The sequence below is a fragment of the Sorex araneus genome, chromosome 8, assembly GCF_027595985.1.
Source record: "Sorex araneus isolate mSorAra2 chromosome 8, mSorAra2.pri, whole genome shotgun sequence".
Classification (NCBI taxonomy): Eukaryota; Metazoa; Chordata; class Mammalia; order Eulipotyphla; family Soricidae; genus Sorex; species Sorex araneus.
Genome location: NC_073309.1, coordinates 2,960,955 through 2,974,198, shown reverse-complemented (window position 1 = coordinate 2,974,198; position 13,244 = coordinate 2,960,955). Strand labels below are relative to the sequence as shown.

The window sequence follows — 13,244 nt, the reverse complement described above, 5'->3', positions numbered from 1 at the left end:
CCTGAGCACCGCCAGGAGTGATTCCTGAGTGCAGAGCCAGGAGTAACCCCTGTGCCTCGCCGGGTGTGACCCAAAAAGAAAAAAAGAAATTCGGCACCAGATACCATTCCCTGAGCGTCTGTCTCTCTGCATCATAACAAACACGGTAAGAGCCGTTTCTCTTGAAGAGCATCTCAGCAGGGCGCCAGCCCGGCCCTGGCACCCCTGCTCCACAGCGCCGGCCTCACAGGAGGAGGCAGGCGAGGCCCGCCAGGAGCAGGAGCAGCAGCACCAGCAGCGCGCGGCGGACGCGCTCCCCGCCCGGGTCCCCCGGACTCCGGCCGTGACCGTGGGCGCGGAACCAGGCCACCACGTCCTGGAGGTCGCGCGGCTGCGGCTCGTAGCCCAGCTCCCTCCGGGCCTTGTCCAGGCTGAAGTAGTGCGTGACGCCGGTCTTGTAGACCTCGGCGCGCGTGAGGAAGGGCTGGAAGTCGCAGAGCGCGCCCAGGGCGCGGTGCAGCCACTCCGTGAGGACGGCCAGGCCCGAGACCAGGGCCAGGGGCAGGCGCAGGGACGGGAACGGGTAGCCCAGCCCCTCCACCAGCGGCCGGAAGAACTCGAAGCTGTTCACGGGGCGGCCGTCGGAGATGAAGTAGGCCTGGCCGGCCGCGGCGTGGCCCCTGCGCGCCGTCAGGGCCTCGGCCGCCAGGACGTGCGCCCGCACCAGGTTGTCCACGTGCACGAACTCCACCAGGCTCCCGGGGGCGCCGTACACGAACCTGAACAGGCCCCGCTCCACGTAGCTCACCACCCGGGGGAGGTGCCGCTGCTCCCCGGGGCCGTAGATGCCGGCGGCGCGCAGGGCGCAGGTGCGCAGGGCGGGCCCGCTGGCGCCCAGCACCTTCCTCTCGGCCACCGACTTGGTCCGGGAGTAGTGGTCGGGGTGCAGGTGGAGCGGGAGGTACGGCAGGGACTCGTCGCCGTTCCGGATCTCCTGGCCGCCGAAGACGACGTTGAAGGTGCTGGTGTAGACCAGCCGGGCCACCCCTCGCCGCCGGCAGGCCCGGAGGACGTTCTCTGTGCCCGCCACGTTCACGGCCTCGATCAGCGTCGGGTGCAGCTGCTCCCGGCCCGACATGCCGTAGGAGGCGACGTGGAAGACGCAGCCGACGCCCCGGCCCCGGAGGGCTCCCTCCAGCTCAGGGAGACGCCGAATGTCCCCCCGGACGAACTCCATGCCCTCCGGGAGCGGGGCCGGGGGGCTGCGGATGTCGAAGAGAACCACGGGCACGCCTGTCCGCTGCAGAGCACAGCCCAGGCTGGGGGCGGGGCAAAGGGCGTGGTTAGTGGGGCAAAGGGCGTGGTTAGTGGGGCAAAGGGCGTGGTTAGTGGGGCAAAGGGCGTGGTTAGTGGGGCAAAGGGCGTGGTTAGGGGGGCTGGAGCGAGAGCACAGCAGGGAGGGCGTTTGCCTTGCACATGGTCGACCTGGGTTCGATCCCCAGCATCCCATAGGGTCCCCTGAGCACCGCCAGGGGTGATTCCTGAGTGCATGAGCCAGGAGTAACCCCTGAGCATCGCTGGGTGTGACCCAAAAAACAAACAAAAAAATCAAACAAAGGGCGTGGTTAGAGCAGCACCCGCCGAGCCAGACAGAGCCAACACGCGCCAGACACCCACTGGGGGGCCGGCTCAGGGTCCCACTCCCTGACTTTATACACACCCATAGGTTCAAATCTCACTCAAAAATGAGAATTTTTTTTTTTTTTTTTTTTTTTTGCTTTTTGGGTCACACCCGGTGATGCACAGGGGTTACTCCTGGCTCTGCACTCAGGAATTACTCCTGGCAGTGCTCAGGGGACCATATGGGATGCTGGGAATCAAACCTGGGTCGGCCGCGTGCAAGGCAAACGCCCTCCCCACTGTGCTATCGCTCCAGCCACCTAATAAATGAGAATTCTTGAATCTACTTGGTGGGCATAGCAAGGCTTGAGCCTGCAAGACAGAGGTCTCTACGTATAACTCTGTCCTAGCACCCGGCTCGGATGCCCTGGAATATTCCGGCATGGTCATTTAGGAAGAACACCTGTTCTTTCTGGTCCTCTAGCCCCCCTCCCCTGTAGAATGGCCTTGTAAAGAATTTTTCTCAAGGTGGAATATATCCACAGATCTCAATTTCAGCAGCCAGGTAGAGGGTTTGGAGTCCGAGGGTGCTCCCCAGCCCAGCCTCCTTCCGGGGTTGGCACTACACAAACCAGCAAAGGTCAACACTGGATGGTGAAGCTGAAACTCTCAGTTTCTAGAAACCACCACCAACATATCAACATGGTGCATCCACTGACCGAAAACCGAAATAGCCACCTCCTCCTGTAATGAGGACCGCTTCCTTTGGGGAGTCCTGGGGGTCCATCGGGGGCCGTCAGAAACCAGCCGGGCCTGTGGGAAAGAAGCGTGAGGCACTGTGATGAGGCCAGGCCGGGGGTTTGGCCAGGCCGAGAGAGCAACGCACCCCACTAGGAGAAAAGGTCAGAGGCTGGGTTTCTCCCACGCGGGGACCTTACTGTTCTTTTGCCTTGACCCTTTACTTCCTGGACTTCAGATTTCTTCCTCTGTCATGCAGGGACAGTAATATCTTCCCTCCACACACGGTCAATGGGAAACTTGACTAAGAACATAGCCGGACGTGTTCTGAAAACCACAGTCTTTTCTCTGTTGTGGCGCTGGGGGCTGCCACCTTAGGTCTCTGGCTTACAGCTGTGAATCCCAGGATTTTCAAGACACAACAGCCATTAGAAATGACACGGTTCCAAAGAATCTCAGGCTGTCTAAAGCATTCGTCTTAATCACTGGGGAAAAAAATGGGTCTTTGAATAAAGAATTCATTCAAATCTGGTAGGACGAAGATTTTCCCATTGCACCACCCAGGGAGACTCAAGCCAGACTCTGGAGAAAGCAGTCAACATCTTTCGTGTCAACATTGTCCTGCCTAATAATTGAATACTGGTGCTTTATTAATCCCATATGTTAAAAAAGAAAACAAAAAGAGGGTCAACAATTCCTTTATGTAGCAAATTCATGAAATCTGGCAAATGCTGTGTTTGCTCAGTAATTATAAGACTCTTGCTTCTCTCTCCTCTTTTATTCCAATAGTTGGTAACAATATTGTTGTTATCAAGGCTTTCAGATCCCTTTCTCCCCAAAACAAGACAAAACGGCTGAAGGTGGGTCCGCCAGCTTTTTCTGCTTAAACACGGGTGGAAGGGTCAGGTTCTAAAGCATGAAACACATAGGGTCCCACCTCACTTTCTCGTCATTTACCTCCCCCAGAGCCCCCTTCACTTTGCTCCTTTCCAAGGCCTTCTGCCCCCGCAGTGTGGGCCCTGCCCACGCTGGCCCCGACTACCGCACCTGGCCTCCCCCGGCCTCCGTGCCAACGCTGTCATCTGCCCCGGTGACACTCACTCAATCAGCCTCTCTCTGGCCACGCGGCTGTGTCCAGCCCAGGGCTCGGCCCCTGGAGTTGCTTTATTCCCCTGGAGCTCTTGCTCTCCCTCTGACAGGACAAGAACGGAGACCTGACGGGTCGCTGTCCCTCAGGTGTCCTGGTCTGAGCCTGCGGCATATGCCGGGTATGCAACAGAAGTCACACATGACCCTCGACACCAAACAATACCGGGACTGGTCAAGCCAGGGAGGCACAAGTGTCACAAGTCTGTTCAAAAGTCACTGATTTATCTGCCAGGGAAGTTGTGCCAGTTGAACTTCACTCTTAGAAAGTTCTAGAACAAATTCAACCCAGAGCTCAGTGAGACAGAATTCCTACTCCCTGGAGCGGGCAGCGGAAGGAGGAGGTTGTGCCCGCCTGTGGGATGAAGTGCGGAGGGGAGAGTCTGCCGGGTCGGGCTGCAGGGGGGAGAGGCGGTGCTGTGAGGGGGCGAGCAGGCCGGAGACAGGGGCTGCAGCCCTGAGGCCCTGGGGGCGGGACCCCCTGGCGGGAGACGCTGGGGGGGGCGGGTGCGGGGGGGGGGGCTGCAGCCCTGAGGCCCTGGGGGCGGGACCCCCGAGGGGGGTGCAGGCTGATCAGAAGCGACTGGGAAAGCCACGGGAGCAGGGGAGGCTCAGGCCCACCCGCTCCCGGCACGTCCTGCTCCGGGTCCCTCTGCGGGCGACTCCCAGGGCTCCCGTTAGCTCTTGCAGTGATGCTGAGCCCGCGTGAGCCAGGGGGAGCCTGCGCCCCAGCCAGGGGCCAGGAGAGGGCAGTGAGACCGGGCCTGGGGGTTCCGGGAGAGGGTGAGGGGGTGCCCTTCTGGACTCAGGATGACAGCAGGTAGAGTGCGTGGGGTGGCTGCAGGCTGTGTGTGTGTGCACACGTGTACGTGCATGTGTGCATATATGTGTGCATGCATGTGTGCATGTGTGTGCATGTATGTGTGTGTGCATGTGTGCATGTCTGTGTATATCTGTGTATGTGTGAGGGTTTGTGCATGTGTGTGATGTATGTAAATGTGTGCATGTGTGCATGCATGTGTGTGTGCATTTGCATGTATGTGATATGCACAAGTGTGTGTGCATGTGCATGCATGTGCATACATGTATGTGCATGTGTGTATGTGTGTGTGTATGTGATGTGTGTCTGCATGTGCCTGGCATGGGGGAGTCGAGGAAGGTGGTATCTGAATGTACTTGGCACATGTGGGTGTTTTGATCTGTCCTGTGGGGGGGGGGGGAGAGGCCAAAGTTCAACATCCTCCTGCGTCTCCAGCACAAGCCCACCCTGGGGAGAGAGAAAAAGGCCCCAGAGAGTTCTGGGAAGCAAAGCTCTGTCAGGAACTCTGGCTTATGTTGAATTATTCTGCCCACAAAACAGCACATTCCACTAGCCAGCTGCCAGGAACCGTGACGTCATGCGACTTGCCGGGACCAGGTTTGAGTCGGGAGTAATCAGGCTGAGCGCGGTCAGACAGCGGAGAGGCGACACAGCGTGACCTCGCTGCTCTGGGGTGTGGGGAATCGGCTGCGGGAGGGGTGCGGTGAGCGTGAAGGGCGAGGGACAGGGAAGGGACTGAGAAAGGCAAGGAGCGGGGGACAGGGCTGGGCTCGGTTTGTGGGGATGTGGGAGAGCGGCACGGCCGTGCGCCCACACGGAGACTCAACGGCACTGAACACACGAGCCAGCTGCAACCACGCGACTCTGTACTGCGCCTGCAAGGCGGCGGGCGGGGGCGGGGCCAGAACACGGTGGAGTGACGTGACACTGGTGGTTGGTGTTGAAATATGTACGCCTAGAGCTCAACTACTGTTAACTTTGTAAATCATGGTTCTTTAATTAAAAAAATATTTTAAATTTTTATATTTTCTTAGCTTCTGGGGTCACACCTGGCAATGCACAGGGGTTACTCCTGACTCTGCACTCAGGAATCACTCCTGGTGGTGCTGGGGGAACCCTATGGGATGCTGGGAATCGAACCCGGGTTGGCCACATGCAAGCAAATGTCCTAATTAAAAAAAAACAAAAAAAAAAACTACTCCTAGGGACTGTAGTGATAGCACAGTGGGTAGGGCATTTGCCTTGCACACAGCCGACCCGGGTTCGATTCCCAGCATCCCATATGGTCCCCTGAGCACTGCCAGGGATAATTCCTGAGTGCAGAGCTAGGAGTGACCTCTGTGCATTGCCAGGTGTGACCCAAAAAGCAAAAAAAACAAACACACCAAACTGCCACAGGTCTCTGTGAGTCAGTCCGAGCTCAGGGACTCAGTCATCGTGCCCAGATGCACACGTGCCAACTAGGGTGCCTCCGAGCGTCTACCAGGCCGGTGTGGGCTGCCCCTCAGTACCTTCCAGCCAATTCCAGAGTCATTGCCCGATGCCTGTGCAGAGGCGGTTTGCCCTTCCTTTGACTCAGCTCAGCGTGGGTGTCTCCTATAGAGGTGTGTTCCAGCTGTCAGCTGTGCCTTGGGATCAGCCATTCAATTCTACTCTGAGAGGATGCCTGACAGTTTAGACATCTCTCTGTAACCCCGTGTGTTCAAATCCAGGCTTACCAACAGTACCTGGCAATTTGCTAGCGTCACAAAATCTTTTCTATGTTTATTAGACATTTCAGATATGATTTAGTTTGCGGTGGACCCGGGTTCAATTCTTCCGCCCCTCTCAGAGAGCCCGGCAAGCTACTGAGAGTATCTTGCCCGCACGGCAGAGCCTGGCAAGCTCCCCGTGGCGTATTCGATATGCCAAAAAACAGTAACAACAAGTCTCACAGTGGAGATGTTACTGGTGCCCGCTCGAGCACATCGATGAGCAACAGGATGACAGTGACAGTGACAGTGACAGATCTGCTCAGGGCAATCCGAACAGAAAGATAGTGGGAGAAAGGATATTCCAGTAATTCAGCAAAGCCAGCAGCCATAGAAGGCCCATCCAGCAGATGAGTCAAATCTTCAGGGATGGCCAGCAGGGGTCACCTGCTCTGTGCCCAGCTTCTCCCTCATCGAGCACAAGAAAAGCTGTTGCACCCAAAAGGAGAGAGAACAAAAGGGAATGCCCTGCTGCAGAGGCAGGGTGGGTGGTGGGGGATGGGGTGGGGGTGGTGGGAGGGATACTGGGATCATTGGTGGAGGTGAATGGGCACTGGTGGAGGGATGGGTAAACGATCACTGTGTGAGTGAAATGCAAACACAAAAGTTCATCAGTTTGTAACTGTACCTCACAGTGATTCTCTAATAAAAAATTGAAAGAAAAAAAAAGAAAAGTTGTTGCAGAAAAGCACAGAAAATTCCCATGAATGCTCGGCTAGAGGGAGAAAACGCAGATATGTATTTTTTTCATCGACCAGCTGCCTGATCTTTATATATTTCAGGGCTGGTGTTTTATTAATTAGTTTCCATCTGATTCTTCCTGGGGCACTGAAAATCACAGTTGCTTTGAGATGCTTCCAAGACGCAGCTTTGTTCCCTGATTGCTTTCCTCCGGACACATGTGGCCCGAGCAGCCGTGTGGGGGATCCGGGTTCTAATCCAGGATAAGAAAAGGAATCTTAATTGACTCCAGGAAAATATCAAATTTAAAATCTGCCTGACCTCTGGATAATACTAAAATAAATGGGGGGTAATAAAATGGGCTTCTCACAGGGAAGGTATAAGGAGAAACTTATATCTCTGCTTCAGACGCGCAGAGATCTAATTAAATGCTGAGGATCAAGAATAACCCCAGACCCTACGCCGTGTCTTCATCCTGAGTTGAGGAGTACAAACCTACTTCCCTCTGGCATTATGCAATATGCAAGCCCTGGGCCTTGAGACACAGCTGAAGAACTGCTCTCATAAAAATAAAATTACGCCAGAGCCTCCGGAGTAAGCCCTGGACGCAGAACCAGGGGAAAGCCCCGGGCACGCCAGTGTGGCCCCCAAACGGCCAAACAAACAAATCATTTAAAATGTCCTCTATCTGCGTTCAGGAAGATAAAGATATTCCCAGGTAGTTTATGGCCGTGCTGGTGTGTTTAAGTTTCTGTCCAGGTACTCAATGAACATAAGAATGAACTGCAGCTATGAACTAAGCCACAGCCCCGTGTCTGCCCAGGAGAGGAAAGGTCTCTGTCTCTGTCTCTGTCTCTCTGTCTCTGTCTCTCTGTCTCTGTCTCTGTCTCTGTCTCTCTGTCTCTGTCTGTCTGTCTGTCTCTCTCTCTCTCTCTCTCTCTCTCTCCTTTTCCTTGCCAGGGGCGGAAGGGCGTGGTGACCGCCAGTTTATGAGGACGACTAATGAAAGGTACAAGCATGCAATGATCCAATTTCTGCCAGAAATTTCCCTGGACTTAGTTACTAAAATACAGAAATTCCAAAACCACGCAGCCGCAACCTCATATCTCTTCAGGTCTGATTCTAGGGGGGAAAACTCCAAACAATAATAGTGAGTTTTTGGTTGAAATATTGAATGTAACCAAAGTAAAGAGAAAGTAAAGTGAAATTTATCAGTTACACAGGCGGGGTGGAGGGGCACTGGGGGGGGGCTGAGGGGGTAGGAGGTATACTGGGTTTTTTTTGGTGGTGGAATATGTGCACTGGTGAAGGGATGGTTGTTTGAGCATTGTAACACTGAGACTTATGCCTGAAAGCTTTGTAACTTTCCACATGGTGACTCAATAAAAATTAAAAAAAAAAAAAAAAAAGAACGAACCGCAAGGGAACGAGCCACAGTTCAGCAGGAAGGACGCTCACCGGCGTGCAGCTGACCCGATTCAACCCCCGCATCCCACATGGTCCCACAGACCTGCCAGGAGAGATCCCGGAGTGCGGAGAAGCCTGTTGGGGGCCGAAACCTTGGGAAAGAGAACTTGGCCGTTCCCTAAACAAAGATCAGCCACCAGGATATTATGAAAATATAAGCGTCACAAGACAATAGCTGAACTGTTACAGAGACAGACATCCTGTGCTGGGGACAGAAAAGCACAGACAAATCATGCTCCGGCCCGTCATGTCCCCTACGCAAATACCCCTGGTGACCCCCTCCGGGCCCCTGCTCCGGCCTGCCCTACAGCCTGTATATTCTGTGCTTCGGCCTTCAGTAACCGAGACCTTGACCACAGCTCCTTGCTTGGTCTCCCTCTTCTCTCTCGCCCTTGCTCTCTCAGGTAGCGCCTCTTCAGACCCTGGATAACTTGGTCCCGCGGGACGGGACAAGTGGCGCCCTCAACAGGGACCTGAAGCACGGCCAACTACCGGACGGTGCCAGCGACGGGTTGGATGCCCCCGTAAGATCAGCGCTGCCCGAGCGATCTCCGGAGGCGGGGAGATAAAGGTACCTATTTTCATTTGCGTCCCTTTCAGCGTGGGCCATTCATTATCTAAGGGACAGAGCTTTATTAAGGAGTTCAAAAATTCATTCAGAGAAAGAGGAGTGCAGGTAAGAAAAAAGATTTGGTGAGATTTTTTTTCCTTCATTGATGCCTCTTGTCCCTGGTTAGTATTGACAGGTCCCTTTGCCTCTGCTCAGTTAGTGGAATGGTTTGCAGCTCTTAAAGTTTTTCAAATGTTCCCTTTACAAGCGTTTAATCTGTTCTCAGACAGCCAGTATGTTGTTAGATCATTAACTGTTTTGGAGACGGTTCCTTCCTTTCAACCATCCTCTGCTACTTTCCAGTTGTTTTCTGACATCCAGAAATGCATCCGTTGTCGGTCCCACCCTTTCTTTGTTGGGCACATTCGTGCACACTCTGATTTACCCGGACCTTTGTCACGGGGCAATGATTTGGCAGATAAAGCCATGTGCCTTGTGGCTCTAGCACTAACTCCTGATCCACTCAAGGACGCACAGGAGGCCCATGCCCTCCATCATTTGAATTCCTCCACATTACGCCAGAGGTTTGGCATTACTAGAGAGCAAGCCAGGCTTATTGTTAAAGGCTGCAAAGCCTGTCTCCCTTTCATGCCTGAACCTCACCATGGCGTCAATCCCAGAGGGCTTATCCCTGGTGAACTCTGGCAGATGGACGTTGCTCATATCCCCACCTTTGGCAAGCTGAAATATGTTCATGTTACTGTTGATACCTTTAGCGGATTCCTTTCTGCCTCAGCACTAGCAGGAGAAGCTACTAAACATGTGATCACCCACACGCTGTCTACTTTTGCAATAATGGGACAGCCCAAGATTATTAAGACTGATAATGGTCCTGGTTATACAAGCCAACAATTCAAAGACTTGTGCTCGGTTGAGAATTAAACATGTCACCGGCATTCCATACAACCCCCAGGGTCAAGGCATTGTTGAACGCGCCCACCAGACACTCAAAAACACTCTCCTGAAGCTGCAGGCTCAGGAGACATTGTACACCTTCAAGGGCAATTCTCGCCTCTTGCTTTCTCATGCCCTGTTCGTCCTGAATTTCCTTACACTGGATGACGCCGGTTGCCGGTTGCTTGGCGGCCGATGGCCTGTGGCACCCCTCCTCTAAGGATAATTATGCTCAAATACTCTGGAAAGACCCTGCCACCGGTTCGTGGCACGGCCCTGACCCCGCCCTCATTTGGGGAAAAGGACATGTCTGTGTATATGATAACAAAAATCAGGGCGCTAGATGGCTCCCTGAGAGATTGGTAAAATTATATAACAAACCTCAGGAGTCAAGCGACTCCCCGCAAGACTAGTTAAATTCTATTACTGAACCAGGGGAAGCCACCCCTGAGATAGACTTCTCTGTTCTCTTACAGGAGACATCATGGACCTGCCTCGGATACTATTTTTATGGACTTGGCTGTTTTTTGCCTGGGCGTCGCCAGCCCCCGCCTCAGTCTACCAACTTTTTAACTATACTTGGTTGGTTGTGAATGAAGCAGGCGATAATGTCTGTGCCTCCTCCTCCGTTGGCACTCAACCCCACTGGCCCGGGCTCAGAGTGGACCTGTGTCAGCTGGCCCTAGGAGCCAGCTCTGACTGGGGCACCCCTGAATATCTCTGGCCCCTGGATAGGGCCCCGGGCCTTTATGCTCATTACTCAGACACACCCGGCTGTAGCCACTTCGCTAGGCGAGCAGAACTTAATCATGCTGACTTTTATGTGTGTCCCGGCCCCCATCAAGACCGCTCACTTGGGGTAGCGAAATCACCGGCACTACGTACTGGAACCCCTCCTCCTCCTGGGACTTTATCACTGTAAAACGCCCCCCAGGCTTCAGCCCCTCCAAGTACCGGTCATCGTATTCCGGCACAGTCCCCGGAGCCCCATGTGACCACTGGGGCCCCAACCGTGGCTGGTGTAACCCCATTGTCATTTCTTTCACAGCCAGTGGCAAACAACACGATTGGCTTAGCCCTAGTGATCTGCAATGGGGACTGCGCCTCTACCAGCCCTACAGGGACATCGGTCTCCTTTTTAGGATCTGTCTTCTTAAGGAGCTTCCCAGTAAATATAGAGCGGCAATTGGGCCTAACCCAGCCCTTCACCCCCCTCCCCGAGGGCACCCACACCCCTCTCCCCTCCGGTGAACGCCCTACCAGCAGTTGCCGAGCCTACGCCCACATACTTTTGCCCCACACTTCCTGAAGGGGGCCCCTCCTCCTCTGAGCTGATCCTGGAAATGGTGAACGCATCGGTTGAAGCCCTTCATGCCACCCATTCAGCCCGATACGAGCAATGCTGGGTTTGCTTTCCCCAAACCCCCCTTTTATGAGGGTGTTGCAATCTTTGCTCAGTTCTTATTCACCAACGACCCCGCGGCCTTGAGATGGGCCCCAGATGAGGGCCACGGCCTTACCTTAGGTCAGGTCCACTGTGCAGGTCTTTGTCTTCTGGGACCCGGAATGCTCCCTCCTTTTGAATTGCAGGACATTTGTAATGTCTCCCAGCGCGTGGACGCCTCTTTCACCTATGACTCGGTCCCGCCTGAGACTTACCTCGCCTGCCCGGCCTTACCGCTCATGTCGAGACCAGTGCCTTCTTGCACACCAGAGACTACTGTGTCCCGGTCCGCCTGTTCCCCAGGCTCTCCATTCATGACCCTGAGGATTTTCTCCATTTTTGGGAAAGAGGGGCGGTCTCACCCCGCCACAAGAGAGAACCACTTATGGCAATAACCCTAGCTGTTGTCTTAGGACTAGGCGCTACAGGCGCTGGCACTGGCATTGCCTCCCTAACTACTTCCCGACGGCAGTACAATCAGCTCAGCCAGGCTGTAGACAGGGACATTCAGGAACTGCAGAAAGGGCTGCAAGATTTAAAGGACTCTTTGACTTCCCTCTCTGAGGTAGTCTTACAAAACCGCAGAGGTCCGGATTTGGTTTTTATATAAGAGGGTGGACTCTGTGTAGCCCTTAAAGAGGGATGTTGTTTTCATGCAGACAAGACCGGTCTAGTATAGGATAGCATCAATAAGGTCAAAAGGAGCCTGGAAGAAAGAAAAAGGGCTAGAGAAAAACAGGAGTCATGGTATCAAAATTGGTTTTCACTTCACCTTGGCTGTCCACTGTAGGATGACATTACTTTGTCCTCTCCTCCCCTAGCCATGAGTAGCTTGTCCCAGTTTTCCCCGGAGTTTAGGCTTACCCCAGTCTCACCCATCAAGGTGTTCCCGAATCTCTCCCATCCCTTTGTTTAGCTATAATTACTTCTCTATGCTCTCTTCCCCAAAACAGTTAATCCGCGGCTTTCCCTTAATTTGACACTGCTAATTTGTAAGGTCAGACCTTCCTAGGATACTGAATTTATATTATATAAGTTAATATTGCCTTTCTCCTCTTCTTGTGCCTTTTAAATAATTTGCTTTAAAGCAATGTCCTTTTTGTATGGACACGAGAAGACAAGATTATGCTTTTGTAACTTGGGATTTAATTGGCCTCGAATATTATTCCCTCCCGGGCATCTGCTTTCTCCACTTAAGCCTCAGTTGCCCTCAGTTCCTAGCACCCCAAAAGCAGGGTTCCGATGAGGGACAGGAAGGATCCAGGGCAAGCGGTGAGTTATGTGCTACCCTGGCATCAAGATGGGCCTGGCCAAAGTGCCTAATTCTTTTTTTTTTTTTTAACTTTTTATTAAATCACCATGTGGAAAGTTACAAAGTTCTCAGGTTTACATATCAGTTATACAATATTCAAACACCCATCCCTTCACCAGTGCCCATATTCCACCACCAGAAACCCCAGTATACCCCCCGCCCCCACCCCCCACCGCCTACTGTATAACTAATGAATTTCACTTCATTTTTTCTTTACCTTGATTACATTCCATAATTCAACACAAAACTCACTATAGTTTTTGGAGTTTCCAACCAAGAGAGACAGACCTACTACATTTGATAATTAGTTTTTCATTGCTGGAAATGAAGAGACATGTAGCCCCACTGCTACAAGTACACAACCCTCTCTCTCTCTCTTTTTTTTTTCCTTTTTCCTTTTCCCTTTTTTTTCTCTTTTCCCCGTCATCCCCCTCCCGCGCCCCACAGTATGGTGCACGCCACGCCGCGTCGGTCAGCGTGGGGCTTTTGCCTAGTTCACAGTCCAGAGAGGTGGCTGCTACATTAAAAGCCTTCAATATTTCAACAAAAACTTACTGTTATTATTTGGAGTTTCCCCCCCAAGTCAGACCTGTTCATAAGGAACCGTGTCACATTGCTGACAATTATAAATGTTAAGTTTTGGATTTCTGTATAAAGTCCAGGGAAAATTCTGCCAGAAATTACATAGCCCAGCTCACAGTCCCAGTGCATTGCTGTAAGAAGTCTCTGAATTCAAAGTCTTTAGGCGCAGAGGGTCCGATTCGCGCTCAGCGGCTCCGGAT

At 53.2% G+C, this 13,244-nt stretch overlaps 1 protein-coding gene across 1 annotated transcript; it reads right to left on the bottom strand.

Moving 5' to 3' along the window:
* Positions 1–223: 223 nt before the first annotated feature.
* On the bottom strand, positions 224–3,554 carry SDR42E1 (short chain dehydrogenase/reductase family 42E, member 1). Its single transcript, XM_004600851.2, has 3 exons — positions 3,439–3,554; positions 2,319–2,412; positions 224–1,298 (listed from the first exon to the last, which is right to left on the bottom strand). Exons 2-3 carry the CDS (start codon positions 2,384–2,386, stop codon positions 224–226), a joined length of 1,143 nt encoding a protein of 380 aa, XP_004600908.2. The 5' UTR covers positions 2,387–2,412; positions 3,439–3,554.
* Between the last annotated feature and the right edge of the window lie 9,690 nt (positions 3,555–13,244).

What these genes read in the sequence shown, in the direction of transcription:
- SDR42E1 (XM_004600851.2), bottom strand. Translation starts at nt 2,386, where the DNA reads ATGGACCCCCAGGACTCCCCAAAGGAAGCGGTCCTCATTACAGGAGGA. An exon ending in GGTGGCTATTTCGGTTTTCG is followed by an intron (nt 1,299 to 2,318) that starts GTCAGTGGATGC and finishes CCCCGCCCCCAG; the next exon opens with CCTGGGCTGTGCTCTGCAGC.